The sequence below is a fragment of the Bombina bombina genome, chromosome 8 (genome assembly GCF_027579735.1).
Source record: "Bombina bombina isolate aBomBom1 chromosome 8, aBomBom1.pri, whole genome shotgun sequence".
Taxonomy (NCBI): Eukaryota; Metazoa; Chordata; class Amphibia; order Anura; family Bombinatoridae; genus Bombina; species Bombina bombina.
Window position 1 is genome coordinate 167,630,051 of NC_069506.1, and position 22,377 is coordinate 167,652,427.

A 22,377-nucleotide genomic window follows, 5' to 3' on the forward strand; every position below is an offset into this window, starting at 1 on the left:
AATGGGACAGGAGTTTTAAGTAGCCCTATAAGCTTCTCTCTGAGGTCCTGGGTTAAAGTTAGAGTCCGGAGATGCAGGGAGAGCTCTCCTCTGCGACACCATCCCGACTCATATTAACAGCTCCTACAGCAATCGGCATTGACAAGTTTCGCAGACTGCTTTCTTCTCTCAAGTCCATGTCAGGAGCGATGCTACGACCTGTCACACTTGAAGGGCCGTGTTCCTGTTCCACTGAGTAGATTCTGGTAAGATCGTTTCAGTTTTTATTATATAATGTTAACACAGAAGACAGGGTCACAGTGTGGCGCCTTTTATCTTTATAGAATCAAGGGTTAATATCTCCTTAGGAGGATTATGGAATATACAGGTTTCACTTTCACTTTGAGAGCCATGCAGCTTACAAGCTTGGCACGCTTTCTCTCATAGCAGGGACGGTCCTGCATTGTGCACTATGTGATTCATTCCCTCCTTCGTGACTATCGGAGAGGAGTCATACATCTCTGTACTGTCTGGTTCATAGGAGGTGGTGAGTGCCCCAGCCATTGGGGTATAGAGGTGTCGTTTTTTTTGGAGGGCACTCCCTCTATTCCTAAATAGCAATTCCGGTTTATATGGGTAGGAGGCCCTAGTTTCCCCTCTCAATTATGTTCCATATGTCTTAGAGTACATCAAATAATTTTTGGATTTAACTGATAGGGTTATCTGAGGATGAAGTTCTTTCTGAGACTTCAGAGTATGATCTTTCTGGGTCAGTCTGCTGCCTCTCAACCTCCAGCTGCGGAGGAACCAGACTTTAGTTTTAGGAATTTGCGCTTCTTCTAAAGGATGTTTTTGGCGAATTCAGGGGTTCCAGAGGTCATATTGCCTGATTAACCTTTTATTTCCTAAATTGAATAGAGTTTGAGGACAGGGTTGTGCCTTCCTTTTCCTGCTCCTGTTGTCACGGGTATTCCACCTTGGACTGTACAGTTCCCTGCGGGTGCGACTGTCCCTGAGTGTTGTGCCTTTTGTTACAGAATTGCGCACCTTCGCGGTCTGCTCTTCGAATGGCATCTCATTAGACGTGGGGATGATGTAATCTTCTGATTGTCCATGTATTGAGATCTTTTCCAGTTTTTTTGGATGATCAGGGCTCCGTTTGGCTGGTCCTGCGGTAGGCCTGTTTTTTTGGGGGGGCGTTAACCTATGGGTTGCCTTGTATTTTATTTTCATCTGATAGGATGTTTTCCTCCTTCCCCTCTGAGGGAGAATTTATGCGGCTTGACGGTTAGGACCTGGATTGCAGGCTGGTCCTGTTTTGGGTTCAGTTCTGTCTGGTAGCTGTTCAGACACGTGGCGTTGCTCTGCTTGGCTGGTCTGGTAGAGGCGCAGAGTGCTCATGTTATTCTCTGTGTTCAACTAAGCATTCTAGAGGACCAGTGGTCGGTAAGGCAGGAAGGATTGTCTCAGTCCTTTTTATAGCCTTCAATTTGGATGACTGGGTCAGTGGAGTTCTGCTGCGTCTTTTCTTTCTTTTCTTTCTTTTCTTTCTTTTCTTTCTTTTCTTTTCTTTTCTTTCTTTCATTCTTTCTTTCTTACTCTCTCACTCTCTCTCATTCTCTCTCATTCTCTCTCATTCTCTCTCATTCTCTCTCATTCTCTCTCATTCTCTCTCATTCTCTCTCATTCTCTCTCATTCTCTCTCATTCTCTCTCACTCTCTCTCATTCTCTCTCACTCTCTCTCACTCTCTCTCACTCTCTCTCACCATATAGTGAAGGGTTGGTGGGCTTGCCGCTGTGTTGGGCTCCAATGTGAAAGCAGATCTATTTATAAATTGGGAACTCTGGCCCCGAAGGGACTTAACACCACTTTGGATTTTAGCCCTTTTTATTAGTAATAACCAATGCCCAGAAGACAAAGAGGAGTCTAGGGTGTCCGCTTTCATTTTCATTTTTTTATCACCTACCATACTCTCATTGGCTTGAAGTATGCAGGGGATTTTTCTTAATATCTAAGGGTCCCAGGTCCTTTTGGCTTATGTTAAAGTGTTATTATTTTAAGACTTTGGATTCGTTTCACTTGTTATGCTTGTGCTATAATATCTGTAATATTTAGCCACTACTGCACTTTAGTTACCATGTGTTTTTTGAACCTAACTAAGGTAACACTATGCATTATGGGGACAGAGCCAGATAGCAGCTGTTTTCTATAGTGGATTGCTATATATTTGTATTCCAGCATATTGGGGGACATGTACATAGGTTTCCATATTTGTAATATTAGTGCAATATGAGGTTCATGTTCACCTTGGCCACATATAGGGAATACCCAGAGGGTTTGCTGTTGAGTTAAGAAGTTTTGTTTATTACTCTCAGCAACGGCTATGCTAGCGGTAACGTTCAGTGGCAAGCATGCGCACAGCAAATCAGGATGCTCCCTATCATCTGGCTTATACGCCGATGAGACGCTTCTGACGTTGCTATGGCAACGCCGTGCTATGCGTCATCACGCTAGGCACGACTAGCGTGTCAGTGTGACGTCAGTACTAGGGGTCTGGAAAGGCGTATACAAATGAATGGCGGCAATACACAAGGAGTTCAAACACTATTTAAGGGTATGTTTTTAATGTGTAAATATTGATTTTTGGGGTGTGGAGCTGCACTCTGTTTGTTTGTTTTTTTGTTATGACATTGACAAAGGCACAATGTAGTGCCGAAACGTTTGTCTTTTAAACTTTTGAAATAAATTTATATGTTTTAAGATGAAGCCCAGTGAGTGCCTGCTTTTTGGAAGTACTTGGGTTTGATGTTAGCAGCGCACCGTGGCAGTACTAATTGGTTTGAGTGTGCAATCCTATTTAAGACATATTATATATATATATATATATATATATATATATATATATATATATATATATATATATATATATATATATATATATATATATATATATATATATATACACACACACCAGCACCTAGTTTCTTTGCTGCTCCTAGATAAACCTTTCAGCAAAGACAAGAGAAGGAAACAAATTAAATAGAAGTAAATTAGAAGGTTGCTTAAAATTGTGTTCTGTCTAGATCACGAATGTCTAATTGACTTTACGGTCCCTTTTAATACTTTGAGAAAACAATGCAATAGTAAAATATAACAAAGTATTTTTATTGTCCCACTATAAAGCCTTGCTAATCAGATTACTAGTGTAATTATATTATACATAGTATTGATTAGTAAAACTTTAAGCTGAAATAGCTTAAATTAAATTGTTCTCTTTCCTAAACGCTTTGTATTGCAGACAGCAGAGAGGAGACTGTGCTGGGCAGTATCCTTTTACCAAGTTATGAAATCCTACCTGCCAGTCCTAGAGAGGTGAAAAATCGGAGGTTCAGCTTTAAGGTATGGTTCTGTGAGGCTTCTCAGAAATATTGTTACATTTAGTTAGTAGAAGGTAAATGTATTTGGTACGGTTGTACTGACATTAACTGAAATAACATACAATTTATAGAGGGGGAGTGGCGGGAAATATTTTCAAAAACTGTATGAGACTAAGGACAGTATACTGTAAAATGTGTTTCCAACGACTTGTTATACCAGCTGCAGAGTATAAAATATATTTAAAAAATCTTGTTATAATTTTGTATATGAAATATCTGGTTTTGTTCTTCAAAATGGGTTGAGCTTGCAGGGAAATTAGATCTCATTTTATCACATTGTGTACATACAAATGTGTTTTTTTTTATAGCCTATACTTACAGAAACTTTCAGTATAAAAGTTCTGAGTCCCATTTAATTACTTTACCCACAAGTCAAAACCTATTTTTTTCACTTTAGTTATAATCATATTAATAAAGAAATTTATTTACAACAAATATTATGTATCAGTCCTATATGATTCCCTGTTTCTCTGCTTTGATTGCAGGCAGAGCATCCTGGCATGCGGACCTATTACTTTGGAGCAGACACACATGAGGATATGAATGCCTGGATACGAGCCATGAACCAATCTGCTCTTGTGGTTGCTGAAGACAAAAACAAGTAATATAGAATATGTTCAGCATTTGTAGAGTTCAGATAGCAGCGCTTTCTTAATAGCCGGATTTTGTAAAACAATTTTTGCTAATATTGAAAGTTTAAGTGTGGGTAAACTTAACTGTGGAGGATTTAACACCAGCCTAGACTTCCATCCGATAACAAATATTTAGGAAAAGTGTCTAATATTCTGTTTTATTCCTTTCATGTCCCTTTAACAAACAATTCTAAACTAAGCTGGTGGTTGTTCCTTTAAATCTTGACAAACAAACATTTTTTGTTTTTATAGATAAGTTTAACGTGTAAATAATATAACTGTAACTCCCCCAATGCTTGGAGCAGTGTAAGTATGGTGGTTTTTGTATGTGAGCCAATTATATGCCAGCTGTATTCATATGGCAGCAGTATACAGTGCATATGGCTATTTTACAGATACAGATATGTTAAAACTGAAGATGGAAGCATAGAAGTGTGATAAATGTGAGATTTTTTATATGGGTAAACTAGAAAGCCTAACAGCAAAAATATAATGTAGATTTGCAGCAATATGTATATTCAATTGTTCGCACCAGCAATGTCCCTTTAAAGGGACACTAAACGCAATTTTTTTTCTTTAATGATTCAGATAGAGCATGCAATTTTAAGCACCTTTCTAATTTACTCCTATTAATTTTTCTTCGTTCTCTTGCTATCTTTATTTAAAAAGCAGGAATGTGATGCATAGGAGCCGGCCCATTTTTGGTTGAGAAACCTGGGTTATGCTTACTTATTGGTGGGTAAATGTCAGACTCCAGTAAGTAAGCGCTATCCATGGTGCTGAACCTAAAATAGTTTTCAAATAAAGATGGCAAGAAAACGAAGATAAAATTATAATAGGAGTAAATTAAAAAGTTGCTTAAAATTGCATGCTCTATCTGAATCATTAAATAAAAAATTTGGGTTCAGTGTCCCTTTTAATTATGTAAGAGTGCACACGAAGACAGGAGCTCACCTCCAGTGCTGAGGACAAGGATTGTTTTGGCTTGCAGCAATAATCACTTGATTTCTTGTTTCAGTCTATTAGAAAGTGGTAGTTCTCTCTCCTTGCATTCTAAGTAAAATATATTTTCCATTTATATAGAAAAAGTACTCACATTTTGGTTGAGCATGTATCAAGTATATGATTTCAGATGTCATAACAATGACTAAATATATCCATCTCATTCAGGAGTAGCCGTGGGCACCATCTGGCTGATTCTCCACATGATGACTTGTATGCCAGCTATGAGGATTTTTCTCACACTACGATTGGTCCTGGGGGTGAACATGCCAAGAGTGCCGAATCCCTTGAGATTGCACAGCTATCCGAGACAAGATCGCAAGATGAGAGTTCCAGGGAGAGTCTCCCAGAACAGGACAGGAGTGAAGACCTGGAGAAAGATAGCTTATTTAGTGGGCTCAGAGAGTCTTTGTCTGATGCCATGCAACATTTCACTTTCACATCCCAAAGTGGGTCAGTCCCTCCTCCCACTCCTGAAAATGGACTGAAGAACATGGAATTTGCTTGCAACAAACAAGATGCAGAAAGCAAAAAATCCATTGAAAGAAATGACTCAATTCCTGAAGATGAAGAGTGGGCACCTGTACATAAAGATCAAACTTCTTTTAAGGAATCAGAGTAAGTAATTGATGGGAGAATGTTTTATGTAACGGTCTGACAAACTAATATCAGACAGAGGAGCTGGCTGGACATATGTATGAGCCATCTAAAGGATGTGTGTAGCTATCTAGGCTAATCCAAAAAAATGTTTGGTAAGCAGGGGTACCAATCTCAACATTTGTTAAACCCTTCTTCATGTATTTCTATTCATAAATGGTGTTAATATGCAAAATGAAAATCACTACTCATCTCTGTAAACCTCTTACAACATAGTATGTAAACCTGCAAATAAGCGAATAGTTTGTTTTATAATAGTTTTTTAATAATTTACATATTGATCTATATGCATAAGTATTTTAAAAACCATGTCATACTATAAAAGTGCTCCATACATAACTTGTAATCTTGGAAATCGTTCACAAGGAATGCAAGTTGTGAAATGCTTATTTGTGCAAGATTTGGAATTTAAGTGACTCTAGGTTTGCCCACTACACAATAAAGCATAGAAAGAGAGACCTGGCAGGAGATATGGCAACAAGAATCGGTTATAAATGATCTGTTTCTTCTTCTTCTATACATAAATACCCTCATGAACACTCAAATATTGGGATTTATTCAAATCTGTTGAAAGACCTGTTCAAAGTGTCTCAGAGGTTTTTAAATTCAAAGGCATTACTTCACCAATACTTTTCATCCTGAGAATACAGCAGCCATACTTCAATCTAGCAGATTTATGGAATTTTGTTGTTTTGATAGCGTTGATCTCTTAAAGGGACATAATACTCAAATGCTAAATCACTTGAAACTGATGCAGTACAACTGTAAAAAGCTGACGGGAAAATATTACCTGAGCATCTCTATGTAAAAAAAATTGAAGATTTCTTTCATGTAAGTGGCAAGAGTCCATGAGCTAGTGACGTATGGGATATACATTCCTACCAGGAGGGGGCAAAGTTTCCCAAACCTCAAAATGCCTATAAATACACCTCCTACCTCAAACATACCTTAGTTTTACAAACTTTGCCTTTCATGGAGGTGGTGAAGAAAGTTGTGCTTGATTTTTTTTTTTTTTTTTTTTTCTGTGATAGGCGCTTCTAAGCATATTGAAGCCCATTTTACCTCACAATTTCCTCAGCTCACCAGAGTAATTGCTGTGTAAAAATTATACTTCAGCTGCAGGTAAAACCAATAATTAAGAAATGAACTGCAGCCAATCGGCATCAACAGTGCTGAGGTCATGAACTCTCTTACTGTATTCTCATAAGATTTGACTTAACTCTCATAAGATTTCATAGTAAACTTCCTTTAAATTAAATAGGAAAATAACACGAGTGTGCATGAGGCTCACTCCCTTGCCTGTCCCAGGATAGACATACTGGTTTGCTGCTTAAAGTCTTTTGCATTTGGGTGTGAATACTTAGGACATTTTGAGGTAAAATATGTTCAGGTGATATTTTCTAGTCCGCTTCTTACAGCTATGCTGCATCACTTTCAAGTGTTTCAACATTTAGGTATCATGGCCCTTTAAATCACTTTTGCCATTTTCATGCTGCATTTTCTTGCTGTTTTTTGCCATTTGGTTTGTGTGTTCTTATACATGCACAATTACCATGTTAACAAACAAGAAAACAAACTTAGTTTTCCTTTGTCTTGTCAAGACCATTGGCCTTGCTAATTTACAACTAGCTAAATTTCAATGCAAACCATGGTATAAGAGAAAGGGAGAGGAAGGGGGTCTTAAGACTAAAGCATTCCTGAACAAATACATATTTTACACAAAGAGCGAGCAGTTCAAATTAACCTGGCAATGCTAAGACATATCACCTCTGCTGGGTAGCCAATCCAGGTATCAATTACTCCTCATGAGTGTCATGACAACCACTAATGGATTTGAATGAAGATATATAAGCATTCTATGCATTTGTATGTACAGAACTTGTATTAGACAGGCCATGAAACTAGTAAATTAGTGTGCTTGTATACATTTTTTTTATAAATGGTGTTTCTTATCCACAGATCTTACTGCACTAGGAGCCCTTCAAGACTTTCTCAGAAGGGATTTGAATGCCCACATGATGTTTATGCCTCGCCTCACTCCCGCTCTGCTCCTTCATCTCCTGCAATTGCTCCTGCACACATGTACAGTTCAGAAATTATGGAAAGGGTTTGGGGCTCAAGAGATAAGAAATTAGTTTCACAATCTGAGTTATCAGACTCTTTGGATAGCAGAAATCTAACACCTAGTTCAACTGAAAGACCAGAGTATGTAGTTCAAAGAATAGTCAAGGCTTCAAGATCTTACTCTCTTCCACCAACACCTTCTGATCTTTCTAGGCCAAGAATATCAAAGAGGGGCTCTCCTCCAAATGCTAAGTATGGAAGCCCTTTGAATCGAGAGAAAGCTACAGACTATTCAGACACTTCCCATGCAAAAAATATGCCAAATGTTGGGAGTCCGACAAGAAGAGCTGTTCCTAATAGTCCTAATTTTAGTCCAAAGGTTCAAGCCAATCAGTCTCAAGTAGCTTCCAATGAGGATCTGGCGGTACCTGGATCTCCTTCGCAAATCAGATTACCTATTCGATCCAATGCGCCCATTGGCCGTGTGGACATTGTTCCTTCAGAAGACAGGTCTGGCACTTCTGCACCTATATCAAGGCACAATGAAGAAAGAACAGGGGAGTATTTTGTTACAAGTTCCAGAACCAGAAGCCATATTGTAAAATCATCAAGACCACAAACACCATCTGATAGGTATGATGTCTTGCCTCATGATGACACTTATTCTTCTTCAACAATGGTGAAGGGGCCAAGCAGATACAGCAGAAGATCTCAGCCTTTGGGTGCAGAAGATGACAGAATGGTAGATGGATGTGGTATACCTTTGCCATCCAGAACCCATCCAAGCAATAGGTTACAAATGAGACCAAATGCTTCAGCTGAACGAGTTATAGTTGAAGAGTACCCAGTGGAGATGTCATTAACACCGTCACTCAGAAGGCACAGAAACCAAGCGCCAAGGGTAAGATTACCTTATAGTGGCGTATGTCCACAACGTTTTAGTTAGGTTTTTAGTGTTCATAAATACTTTAAAGTTAACGTGTAGTTAGTATTGTTACAAATGTGTTCTTAATTAAATAGTACACTCAAAAGAAGGTTTCTGGTGTTTACAGTTTCATTATTTCTCTTGACAACAGTACTCTGAGAGGACATTACTTCCTCCAACTTCTGGCCGAGCTATTGGTTGCCCACCACGGCACTTGACAAAGATGGTGAGCTGAAAATTGTGATGATTTTTAAAAATATATAATTTTTCAAAACTTAACTTGGTATATTACAACATAGGAGGTGGTATTGTATTAAAATTTAATTAAAAAAACAACAACTTTGAAGTTATTGTTTAATTGTGATTTCTGTATATGTTAGAGTAGGAATTAAATGTTCATGATTCAGATAACATGCATCAGTTAAGAGTTAATTTGCTTTTTATTTTAAATTTATTTTCTTGGTATCTTTTGTTGAAAAGCATACCTAGCTAGGCTCGTGAGCAGCAATGCATTAGTGGGGGAGCTAGCTGCTAATTAGTGGTTACACATATGCCTCTTCAGACGTCTATTTAGCTAGATCCCGGTAGTTCATTGATGCTCCAGAGCTGACTTTAACTATGTGTTTAATATTAAGGGGTTAAATAGTAGTTATATTGAAACCATGTCAGTCATATTTGATCAGGAAGAGCAAACTATAATAATGGAATTTATTTACATTAGTAAACTATAAAATTATATTCAAAAATAAAAAAAAATATAGAATAAGGGTCCAGGTAAGAATCATACAGCATCCTGAATTTATTGATTTTATCATTTTTCTAGATAATTTATTATATTCTTCCTGTTACTTATTTGTGTTTTGTTAAAATGTTTGCCAGTAAATTTATGAGTTATAATAATTATGCACCGAGTAGTCTATTCTTGAACATGTTTAACATACTCTGTTGTTGTTTTTTTAGGGATCAGTCAGTTACTCCCAATTACCCCCACTGCCTCCAGTCTCAAATCGGGGCGGCGCTCACGTACCTGCTGGAAAAAGGATGTCTCTAAGTGCTGTGGTATGGCTTTTATGTAACTATGTTCATGAATAAACTGGGAAATAACTTCTTACAAAAATAAAATGCATATTATATAGTGAATATATAAACTTCAAGAAATGTCAGTAGTAAATATCAGACTTGCCAGAGCATAATAAAACCTGAGGAAGCCTTTCTATGTATTGGCCTATTGTAAACATTATTAATGCAATGATGGATTTTAGTTATGATAAAGGGACAGGCCAGTCAAAATTTAACTCTGATTCAGATAGGGCATGACATTTTATCAACTTTACAATTTACTTTTATCATCAAATTTTGCTTTGTTCTTTTGGTATTTTTTGTTGAAAGCTAAAACTAGGTAGGCTCATGCTAAATTCTAAGCCCTTGGATGTCGCCTCTTATCTCAGTGCATTTTGACAGTTTTTCACAGCTAGACAGCGCTAGTTCATGTGTACCATATAGATAATACTGTTCTTACTTTTGCGGAGTTATTTAAGAGTTAGCACTGATTGGCTAAAATGCATGTCTGTCAAAGGAACTGAGATAAGGGGGCAGTCTGCAGATACAGGTAATCACAGAGGTAAAAAGTGTGTTAATATAACCGTGTTGGTTATGTAAAACTAGGGAATGGGTAATAAAGGGATTTAAAACTATAAAAACATTCTTTCTTAATCTTAATAGGAACGCATCTAAATCCTCTCAAAACGCATAATACTATGCAGTATTTAAAGGGACATATATTATTTTTTTGCAATCTTAACTTAGTCATAATCTTAAAGGAACAGTGTACTGTAAAAAAATATATATATATTTTTAGCATGTTCCTAATGACCTGTTTAACCTGCTGGGGCGTGTTAAATTGTTTAGAAAAATCTGATTTTACCTTTATTTTGTCATTTGAAAAATCAGTTTTTTTCCTAATGACATTCCCTCCTATACTAAAAATGTCCCTACAGGAGCACTGGGTACAGAGAATTTATATAAACAAGACATTTAGAGCAAATTATACTGGGAGTGGGAGAGGCCAGCACTTTTGTAAATGCTGTTCCTGAATCAACTTTACATACAATGAACACTTATCTCCTCCCCTTTAACTGCTCATGTCTTGTTCTTCCTTTATTTTATTTTTTGTAGCCAACTGGACCAGCACAGTATCGGGAACGAGTATTTCACCCAGTGCGCCTCACAGAGAACAGCATTGATGTTAGTACCATGCACATTTTATCATAAAAATAATTCTTCCATGACAATTTCCTCTTTCTATCTAATGTTTTTTTTTTTACCCCTCTTTTCCATCCTTCATTGACTGCATAAATTAAAGGGGCATGAAACCAAAAATGAAGCTTTCATGGTCCAGATAGAGCATGCTATTTTAAGAGTTTGTAATTTACTTCTATTATTAAATGTATTTAATCCTTTTGGTATCCTTTGTTAAAAAACACACCTAGGCAGGCTCAGAAGCAACAGTGCTCTACTGGGAACCAACTGGTGATTGGTGGCAACATATGTCTCTTGTCATGCGCTCACCAGATGTGTTCCGCTTGATTACAGTGCTGCATTTCTATTCTGGAGCTGCAAATGGTGTAAATACACAATTTTGAAACGATAAAAAGAAAATGAGGACAGATTTTATAACAAATACCCTGAATTAAAGGCTTTAAAAAGCTAATCATACAGAAAATATTCAGCCTTCTTTTAATCCTTTGTTCTTGTTATGACAGGTTCTTCTGACAAAGATGTGTGGTCAGGATAGGCTCCTTGTAAGTCTTGAAGATGAATCGGATCACCTTAGGGCAGAGAAGGTAATTTTGTGTGTCTGATGATGACAATGCAGGGATTCCTAGAGTTAAAGGGACATTCCAAGCTCCGTTTCATCAGTGCATGTGATTTTTTTTTTTATTACTAACCCTATATTACTATGTGTTTAACCCCCACAAAGAGGTCAAGCACATAATGTAGGTAAAGTCCTAACTGCAAGCAGTGAAGCTTCTGAGCAGAACACAACTGGTGAGCTAATCGGTGCCAGTCGCAAGTAGCCGCCAATTAACTGCTGTGTCCTGCTATGAGAAGCTGCAATGCAGGACTTTACCTATGTGTTTAATTCCTTTGTGGGGGTTAAACACATAGTAAGCTACTGTGAGTAATGTAATGTAAACATTACATGCTCTAATGAATTAAATCAGGACATTTTGCATTAGTATCACGTGTATAGATATAGATATATATATATATATATCTTATTGCTGAAATAGAAGATGTGCATATCTATTTTGAACATTAAGAAAATTTAATTTTTTTCCCCCCAAGTCTAAACATTTTTATAGAAGTAGATATTTCTGTAAAAAAAATGCATAGTTGTAGACATAATCATGTAGTTCTACAAAGCCATACATTTGCTACAATGTTTTGTGGTATTTTCATGGTAATCCTGGGACCAGACTGATTAGATTCTCCTACAGTCTCCAGATTGGTAAATACTTCCAGTGCGCCATTTTCTCACTGTCCAGACATGAGTTCCAGAAGTTGTATAGTGGTTGCAGGTAATTTGCAGCACAGGTTGTATTTTTCAGCCACAAGAGGGCACTGCTTGCTTTTTCAGTGTTCTTGTTTTGTTAAACAACTCTCTTCTGGCAAATCTTTTCTTCACAGCAGTTTTATTCTCCTACTGTGACTAATATACACATCTTACTCAACTGCAAGTTGTTTTTCCCCCCACGCTGGCAGATTCTTCTCCAGGCTTCCACAACTTGCTTCACATGGTTCTGCTGTCTCTGCTGAGTATCACCAATTCTTCCAGACTCTACCTGGGCTCCTCTCTAGTAGTGACAGCAAGATAGCAGGGGATTATTTTAATAAACTTCTTTGTCCGTTAGTAAAACTGTAGTAGTGTATTTGCAGTATCACTTTGTTCTGAGCGATGTTTCCAATGCATAGAGGCAGAGAAGATCTTTAATATTTAACTAACAGGGAATTATAAAAAACTGAACATGTAAGTGCTTAGTATTTTTGCAAACCTTTAACGAGACTGTCTGGTTGATGCTGGATACCTGGTATTCCTACCTGGAGCTTGGTTCTATACAATAGGCCTAGATTAACCTCTGTCATAAAGTTAGTATAAAGTAAATTGTTTTGCAGTTATCAGTTAGTCATGCAACAGGGTTAGCCTAGATAAGCCAGCAGAGTGCATTTCATTGGCTGAGAGTTAGAAATTGCTCTATTTTCAGAATTACAAGACAAGGGAGCAAAATAAATAAAATCTAGTGGTTTCATTATGCATAACCCGTAACCAAACATTTTATATAAAAAATATCAAGGTGTTTACGGTCTATTTAACAATTTTGTCTTCAGAAGTCATCAGGTTATTTCATGTTTTTCTTTATTCTCTAGAATATGATGACACTATAATATGATTCAGTCTCTTAAATCTTGTTGACTAATAAATATTTACCTGTCCAAGTATTTTGACTACTAAAAGTTGTTAACATGAAAGGGAAATTGTAGCACAAAAAAGTGTTCCGTTCTTTTACTATGTGCTTATGAAATGCATGTATTTAGGTTTAGTGCTGCCATAACCACTGAGAAACCTGCTGACCTCCCACAAACTGCCTACATCCACCTATTTTAGCTTATATTTGCCTCCTGTTTCTCTCAAACGTACACAGCAGTTCATTTCTGCCAGACACAAAGAAAAGAATGCAGCAGTGATTATCTGTTCTCTAAGACACATTTAGACCACTTATAAATAATTTTATATCTCCATGGAGAGCATGAGTGCTGTGCACCATGAACCCCCCCCCCCCATTTTAATGGTGTATATTTTCCATTTTAATTTTATGGTAGGAGAAGTTGGAGGATGCCTTACAGCTAACCCATCATCACCTTGACGAGTTCCAAGGTCAAGAGCATGTGATTGAGAACATCTGGTACCAGCAAAGACTACTGCAGGATGACCTTGTGTATATCCGTGCAAGACTGTGTGATCTTTCCCTGGTGAGTTTTGCTTCATGACAATACTATTCTCTTCCCTGCTGTCTTATCCTATTCTAACCATGCTTTTTGTATTAGGAAAGAGAGAGAGCATGGGAGGAGTATAGAGCTCTTGAGAACGATCTTCACGCATTAAGAGAGACGTTGGAACGTGTAAGCCAAATTGGTCATCCTCAGGTATTTCTATAGCATTTCTATCTATGTTCTGGATAAGTCTGCATTAACGTTTACTGTTCATACTTAAAGGGACGGTATACACCAATTTTCATATAACTGCATGTAATAGACACTACTATAAAGAATAAGATGCAAAGATACTGATATAAAAATCCAGTATAGAACTGTTTAAAAACTTACTTAGAAGCTCTCAGTTTAGCTCTGTTGAAAAGGTTAATAGAACACCCACTGCAAGTGGGAAATAAGACCCCCTCCTTCGTTTGCATATGAAAAAAAACCTTTACACAAACAGGAGCAAGCTGGAGTAGGTATACATCTCTATCCTCCTAAAACTTTGGGGCTTGGTTAGGAGTCTGAAAATCAGAGCAATGTTATTTAAAAATAAGCAAAACTTTAAAAAAAAAAAAACACTTTATGGGATCTATAAATAGATCATCTATAAAACATTTATGCAAAGAAAAAAAAGAGTGTATAATGTCCCTTTAAGTTAAAATGTATCATTTTATTATTGTGAATTGTTCATTTAAACAGATCATTACATTTATTAGGACAATTTTTCTGATAGAGGCATAGGCTAATTTTAAGACCATGTACAAGTGACCTAGTCACAGAGAGGGCGCTTCAGAACAGTGGTTTATAAATCTGTTGCAAAAATAAACAGATATTGCGTCACAGACACTTAATAACAGATAAAAGGCATATAACTACTGTTTCACCAATTAGTTTGTAACAATAACTTTGTAACAACAAATGTAGAAAAGAGAAACCTTCAAAAAGTTCACTCGTAATTTAAAGAGGTATGAATGTCCTCTGGAAGGGAGTCCTTCAAAAAAAGATAGAAATAGTTGCTGGGATGGCTGCCTCCTCCTCACTGTCTGGTCCAGGTAAAACTAGAGAAAATGAAGAAAAACAGAGGGGCGCCTCATGTGTGGTATCGTCAAGTACACAACAATCAAATGACACAGCTCAGGCCAAATGGGTACTCACATATTCATAGAGCACACTCATGTGCTAGTAGAGACAGGCTGCAGAATTATAGAGGTGTGACAGCTCACCCACTGACAAGCACTCTTGGCAAGAAGTGTAGGTACTAGAATAGAGACATAAAATACAAGCACTACATGTGCAGACTATTAATGATATAGCCAATAGTATTTTCTTAGTACAGAGGGGTACTCACATACTCACGGAGCACACCAATGTTCTTGTGGACGCAGGCTGCAGATTAAAGTAGGTGTGGCAGCTCACCCAAACAAATGGTATCTTGGTAGTGATGTCTCAGATATATAAAAATCCCAATTGGCTCACTCAGGTATTGGACTGATCTTTGTATATGGGTATAGGCAGATAAAGGGTAGAATGAAATCCACTCAAGGAGTAAAAAAATATCCAGATTTATGCCATCATGCCTGATGAAACGGTCTGAGAACCGAGAAACGCGTTGCAGCATTTGGGGATCACTTGACACCCTATTATCCACTTATACCAGCAACTATTGTGTTGTTGTTGTTTTTTAAAACTTTGTATTTTTTAATAAATCTGGATATTTTTTTACTCCTTGAGTGGATTTCATTCTACCCTTTATCTGCCTATACCCATATACAAAGATCAGTCCAATACCTGAGTGAGCCAATTGGGATTTTTATATATCTGAGACATCACTACCAAGATACCATTTGTTTGGGTGAGCTGCCACACCTACTTTAATCTGCAGCCTGCGTCCACAAGCACATTGGTGTGCTCCGTGAGTATGTGAGTACCCTCTGTACTAAGAAAATACTATTGGTTATATCATTAATAGTCTGCACATGTAGTGCTTGTATTTTATGTCTCTATTCTAGTACCTACACTTCTTGCCAAGAGTGCTTGTCAGTGGGTGAGCTGTCACACCTCTATAATTCTGCAGCCTGTCTCTACTAGCACATGAGTGTGCTCTATGAATATGTGAGTACCCATTTGGCCTGAGCTGTGTCATTTGATTGTTGTGTACTTGACGATACCACACATGAGGCGCCCCTCTGTTTTTCTTCATTTTCTCTAATTTTAAGACCAGTGAAGGATTGACCCCATTCCACCCAAAAATGAATAACTACGTTTTTTCTTCTTCAATATATTTATTTTATATAAAAAGACGGTATAAAAATATTTGACCAACTTATGCCTGAAAACCAGTCAGGAATGAAACACAAATCTATTCCTGTGCTTGATGGGTAAACATTTCCTCACACACTTTTTTTTTTTAGACAGGGGTGATATCTAGTTCTTGAGCTACCCCAATAATGATGGCAAATGTCCTAAGCAGCACTTCTAGTTTTTCCCCCTCTGATCTCCCACCCTGACCTTGGGTCCCAGTAATGCTGATTCTTGTTTTCTCTCAAGTCTTTGAGCTGGTGCTTGGGCCTTGTTCTGCTTCTCATGCTGACCTCTCAGCAGGTCCTATTTGAGATGAACACATTGATGAGGTGTATTTTGAGTAAACTTGCAGAACAGTGATGGTCTTGTATTAAAGGATAGCATAAGTAACAGATGCATAACAAAAAGACATTGCAAAGACACTTAGTTTGAATTTAAAATGAGTAGCCACCAGCCAATAAAAAAAAATGCATATATATATATATATATATATATATATATATATATATATATATATATATATATATATATATATATATATATATATATATATATATATATAGTGAGTTCTTGCAAGCGCAAGCACAAGCTCAGTAGGAGAATTGGAAAGTTGTTTAAAAGTGTGTGCTCTATCTGAATCATGAAAGTGTAAAGGGACATGAAACACAAATTTTTTCTTTCATCATTCAGACAGCACATGCAATTTTAAGTAAATTGGATTTTTTGTTGGCTCTGTCTCAATCACAAGACATTTTTTTGGTTTCATATGCCTTTAATTTTTACTTTAGTGTCCTTTTAAAGACAGTGTTTCCCAAACCCAGTCTTAACTAGAGTACAGGTAAGATAATCAGCTCACCCATCAGCTGATTATTTCCTCTGTGCTCTTGAATATCTGACAGTCTACTTGATATTTTTATATTGTTTAAAAAGATAGATAACACCTTTTACTACCCATTCCCTAGCTTCCTCTGCCTGATTCTTAGTTTCAGAAAGCCACATCTTATATCAGTAAATTTTATTAGCTTTTTAATGCCAGGCAGTGCTAGTCCATGTGTGCCATATAGATTGGCTAATTGGCTAAAAAGCTGGTAAATAGCACTGAGATAAGGGGAAGTCGACAGAGGCTTAAATACAAGGTAATCACAGTGGTAAAAAGTCTATTAATATAACTGTGTTGGTTATGCAAAACTGGGGAATGGGTAATAAAGGGATTATCTATCTTTTTAAACAACAATTATTTTCATGTAGACTTTCCCTTTGACAACTGCATATATAGGTATTAACTCTTTGCAAACCCTTTGAGTATGATCAAGCTTATTATGTATATTAATAAAGGATAGGTACCACGTTTAACATTTTAATATATTGCACAGTTATGTCCTTGTAATGTTTAAAATGTTTAGCAAATCAGTGTCTGGTGAAAAAAATCTTTATTTATTCTTTTAAAATGCAGGACCAGGCAGCAGCTCAGCGGGATCTCTGGATGATTAATGATATCATCTCTGGACTTCGTTTTAATAAAAGCAACTTTCATGTAATCCCAGAGACCACAAGGCACCCTGGTGAGTAGCATAAAATGTAAAAACTTTATATACAGTATTTTTACAACATTGTATGTATGTGGGTGTGTATATATGTACTGTATGTGTGTGTGCATACAGTTACATATTAGGAAAATTTGTTTAGTTTCTATAAAAAATAATTTGCAAGCGCAAGGAATATATATCACACTGACCCAGCCCTCTATAGATAATGTAATTTATATGTGGGCCTTGTTTGGTTGTTGAATATTAGAGTATTTTTTAGAGTTTGATTAGACTAACTGGTGGTTGTTGTGTTTTTTTTTTTTTTTTTGTGTTGTGTTTTTTGTTTTGTTTTTTATATATAGCTTTTTCAAAATAACCAATTATATTTTACATATCATGAGTGACCGTGAAAGACAAAACATTTAAAGTAACGCAGTAATGAATAACCAAGTTAGCTGGTTACTTTGGTAATTGAAGACGGTTATACACGTATTCCCTAGTGGCACATTATCCTCAGCAATTAAAGGGACATAGAAGATATATTACTAATAGTTTGATATGTGTATTAGTGGGAAGGATTCCTATATGGTTTGTGTGTGTGTATGTAACTATACATGCATCATTAAAGAGGCCTTATTAACAGAATTTATATTGCAAAGTAGTTACTACAGTATGTGAAGACTATTGTATTTAACCCCTTAACTGTAAAACACTAGTCCTTTAGCCCTTAAGGACCAGTGCCATACATGTATGGCGCTGATATCCTGGACTCTTACAGTGGCAAGACCATGCTATTTTTCTGCATGCTCCACAAGTGAGGCAATGCAGAAATAACAGTATGGAGGCCACCCCAGGCTAGTGATCGCAGGGACAGGGTTTTTCTGTGACTGCATGCCTGTTTGTGCTCAGATCAAGGGTGCCTCCATAACATGAAACATGTGTCTCATGCTGTTGCCGGATGCCTGCATATAAGGCATCCAGCAACAGTGCAGTAACAGTCAAGTTTGATTGTTGCTGTGCAAACAATTACTGTGACAGCCAGTCACAGTGATTGTATACTTTTAAAGCAGCCTGGATACCAGCATGCTGGTATCAGGCTTAGCAGCCAATCACTGGATTCCTCGAGTGAGGCAGTCCAGTGATGCTCAAAAAAGTGACCCCTGGTCATGTGATCACTGAATTTGAATATTAAATACAATTTTGTGGAGCTGTGGTTTCTCTTCCTCGATTATACGTGATTGTGTTTTTAGTGTTATAATATTATTTTTCAGCAATAATGTCAGCATCACCTGTAAGTGAACAACCAACTTTTCCAAGGAGTTTTCTACATCATTCTGGTCTAAATTCTGTGACATCAAGGGAAACTGATAAGGTAAGACAGAAAATTATTGTTTAAAGTTGGATGCTGGCCCCACAATTAAGGAACCAACTACAATGGTTTATTTATATTAATCTAAACATTGCTAGCCAGGGATACAATTTGGATTTGCCAAACACGGGTTTAAATAGATTTATAGTTTTAGTATTTCTTAATGGGACAGTAAACACAAAATACTGTACATTTCATGCACCTTTTTCTAACTATGGGTGCCACCGTTTTAAAACCTAAGTTTCACTGCTGTTTTCTAAAGGAGAATTTCTGCACATGCGCAGACATGTCCACTCTGAAATGCAGTAAAAGCTAGATTCCAACATGGTGGCACCGATGTCTAGAGGAAGGAAGGGAATAGTGACAACACGATGCTTATAAAACGTGTTTAGTGTTAAATGTCCCTTTAGTAAGCAAGAAAATGGATTTCATTGTGAAGCATCAAAATGCAACATTGCTGTCTTTTGGAAGCGCAGTATGCACCACAGTCTCTGGTGTTTCCTACTGCTCCCGTGAATTGCCGCCATATGGGTTTGGATTTGTTGCAGGCTTACTTAGATAAGTCTATTTTTTAATGCTTGACAATAAAATTACTTTTAAAGCCTTGTTAAAGGGACAGTGTACTGTAATATGTGTTAACAATGACTTGTCCTGTCAGTTGACGAGTTTAAAATGTATGAGAAAGGCATTCCTTTAGGTTTATTTTTATATATATATATATATATATATACCTGTGTATATATATATATATATATATATATATATATATATATATATATATATATATATATATATATATTAATAAATAAAACCACAATCAATTACAATGGGATGAGCTTGTAAGTGGATCAGACCTCTATCTTATCACTCTATACACACAAATACTTCCTTATCGTATCTCTCTCTGTATACCAGAGCCCAATACTTTGAGAACAATTGAAAATTAAAATGTAAATACTTATTTCTCCCATCTCCCACTATGAGTGTAATTTATTCTACAGGCTATGTTTATATAGCTTTTTTATAGCCAATATGTAAGTATTGAAACTTTCAGTTTAGGTGGCGGATTTAACAGGTAAAATCATCTATTTGAAATAGCAAAATAATCGTAAATAAATTGTAAACAGCTGAATGCTCTCCACTAGGCAAAATTAATCATTGGGAAACTATTAAAGGGGATAAAATGTTACAGTACATTGTCCCTTTAAGGAACAGAGGAATTTTAATCAACTAAGGCTCTCAATAATAGTTAGTTTTACTCTGTCTTGTTTGCACTGTGCTCTCACTCATACAGATTGTATGTAGTATGGTTCAGTTTTCCACCATTCAGTGAATTTGAAAGTGTAATATTTTCATGAATATTGGGGGGGGGGGGGTTGTTTGTTTTTTTTACTATAAATCCAACTTGATGATTCTTGACATGCATGCTATTTGTTTTTAAAATGTGAAAATATGTTAAAGGGACATGATTTTTCTTTCATTATCCAGATAGAGAATACAATTTTAAAAAAAACTTTCCAATTTACTTATTTGCTTTATTCTTTTGGTATCCTTTGTTAAAGAAACAGCAATGCACATGGGTGAGGCAATAACATGAGGAATATATGTGCAGCCACCAATCAGCAGCTACTGAGCCTGCCTAGGATGCTTTTCAATGAAGGATACCAAAAGAATGAAACAAATTAGATAATAAAAATACATTGGAAAGTTACTTAAAATTGCATGCCTTCTTTGAATCATGAAAGAAAAAAATTGTGTTTCAAGTCCATTTAAAATTGCGATATATGGGACTAATACTTGAAACCGTCATCCAAATGTAATGTTTTATCTTCCTGATTCTGCGGGTCTAGCTTATTTTAAGTTTACCATAACATATTTATTTTAGTCCATAAAGGACCCCGAGAGTGTTCCGCCTAGGCCACCTCTCCCGAAGGATCATCAAACCACTCCCAGCAATAGGGCAGACAAGCAGATCCAAGGTCACTCCAGTGATCAGGTAGAGTCGGCTCCTAAAACAAAAATATAAACTACATTTTTAGAATTAGAAATATGTATTCAAAATTCGTTTTCAGAACTTCATAAGAAAATATGATTATCATTAGTATTGTTATACCCCTGGCCTGGTCAGTGCAGCAGAAGCTGGTCCATATACACCATAAACACTTATATAGCACCTGCCTAGCGCACCGTAAACGCCACCTGTCTAGCGCACCGTAAACGCCACGTGCCTAGCGCTCCGTAAACGCCACGTGCCTAGCGCGTTCACAATATGTCAGCTGAACAGCTTCTTTGTGCAGAGTATGAAATTGACAGTAAGCACCTTGTAATTAGAAAACATTTATGTTGTGTTGCTAAAGAAAAACATTTTAGCCAAGTCTTAAAGGGATATGAAACCCAACAAATTTTCTTTTGTGATTCAGACAGCACATTTTATTTAAAAAAAAAAAGCTTCCAATTTACTTCTATTATTAACTTTGCTTCATTCCCTATATATTCTGTGTTTAATATCTAGGTAGGTGTCTAGAGCACCAGGACATAGTGTGTGTGTTCATATTAATTTATTGGTATAAAACATGTATTCCTGTTAATTGAGAGCGTATAATGTGATGTTAGTTTGTAACTTATATTAGAGTTGGTAAATCGTTGGATAACAAGGTTACTGCAACTTATTTTAATATTCGAGATGTTATGTGCAGCTAATCTAGAGTTTAAAATGTAGATTTTAATAAAAATGTTTTAATTTGCCTCCAAAAAATAAAAATTAATCCTATAAAAACCAATATTTATCTTGCTCTTCTCTTCCACATGGTTATTCTTAACCGCAGAATGAAAAGGACCAGTTTATAGAACAGCACATTGATGCTGGGCCAATAAAGAATGCAAGTTCCTGCGGAGGTATGAAAAGTTTAATATCATCATTGCAGGGCTCAAAATTTCCACTCGCCCTGGGAGAGTAGAAATTGATGGTGGGGCAAGTAGAGAGGGCGATAAATGCTGTCTATACTCTGTGCAAAATGACCAGCAAGTGTATATATTTGTAATGGTTGTATTAAAAGGATTTAACTTGTTATGGTTTAAAATATATATAATTGCACAATAAGATGTTTCACAAAGGCTAAACAGGTGCAAAGAGGGGGTGTGGTGTGGGCAGATGATGGGCGGGGGCTGGAACATTTTGGCCTGTCAAGTAGCTTAGGACTTGAAATTTTGAGCCCTGATCATTGTATTGTTTCTCAGTTAACTCCCCTGTGCTGGTTAATAATAATAGAAAACTTGTAGGCTGTCCTAACTAAACACATGGAAAAAGTAGTGTCATGAGAACATTTAGACGCACTTGAATACAGAAGCCTAAATGTTAATATAGATGTAATAGTATTTTATTAACCATAACAAATGGGACCACAGTTGAGTATTAATATTTCTGATTATTGTAAGGTAGGTAAAAA

General features: G+C 36.6%; 1 protein-coding gene across 5 annotated transcripts in view; it reads left to right on the forward strand.

The window, feature by feature from the left end:
• LOC128638620 (pleckstrin homology domain-containing family A member 7) overlaps positions 1-22,377 on the forward strand; it is a 121,097-nt gene that overhangs the window by 72,858 nt on the left and 25,862 nt on the right. For 3 of the 5 annotated variants that reach the window (XM_053690684.1, XM_053690683.1, XM_053690685.1), the window contains 14 exons: positions 3,280-3,380; positions 3,904-4,019; positions 5,221-5,670; positions 7,669-8,674; positions 8,850-8,924; positions 9,659-9,757; positions 10,874-10,942; positions 11,461-11,541; positions 13,580-13,729; positions 13,805-13,903; positions 17,490-17,598; positions 18,834-18,934; positions 20,817-20,927; positions 21,757-21,826. In XM_053690684.1, the coding sequence (XP_053546659.1) occupies positions 3,280-3,380; positions 3,904-4,019; positions 5,221-5,670; positions 7,669-8,674; positions 8,850-8,924; positions 9,659-9,757; positions 10,874-10,942; positions 11,461-11,541; positions 13,580-13,729; positions 13,805-13,903; positions 17,490-17,598; positions 18,834-18,934; positions 20,817-20,927; positions 21,757-21,826 (2,637 nt within the window). The remainder of the gene's footprint in view (positions 1-3,279; positions 3,381-3,903; positions 4,020-5,220; positions 5,671-7,668; positions 8,675-8,849; positions 8,925-9,658; positions 9,758-10,873; positions 10,943-11,460; positions 11,542-13,579; positions 13,730-13,804; positions 13,904-17,489; positions 17,599-18,833; positions 18,935-20,816; positions 20,928-21,756; positions 21,827-22,377) is intronic. The other 2 variants (XM_053690686.1, XM_053690687.1) reach the window with 2 other exon arrangements.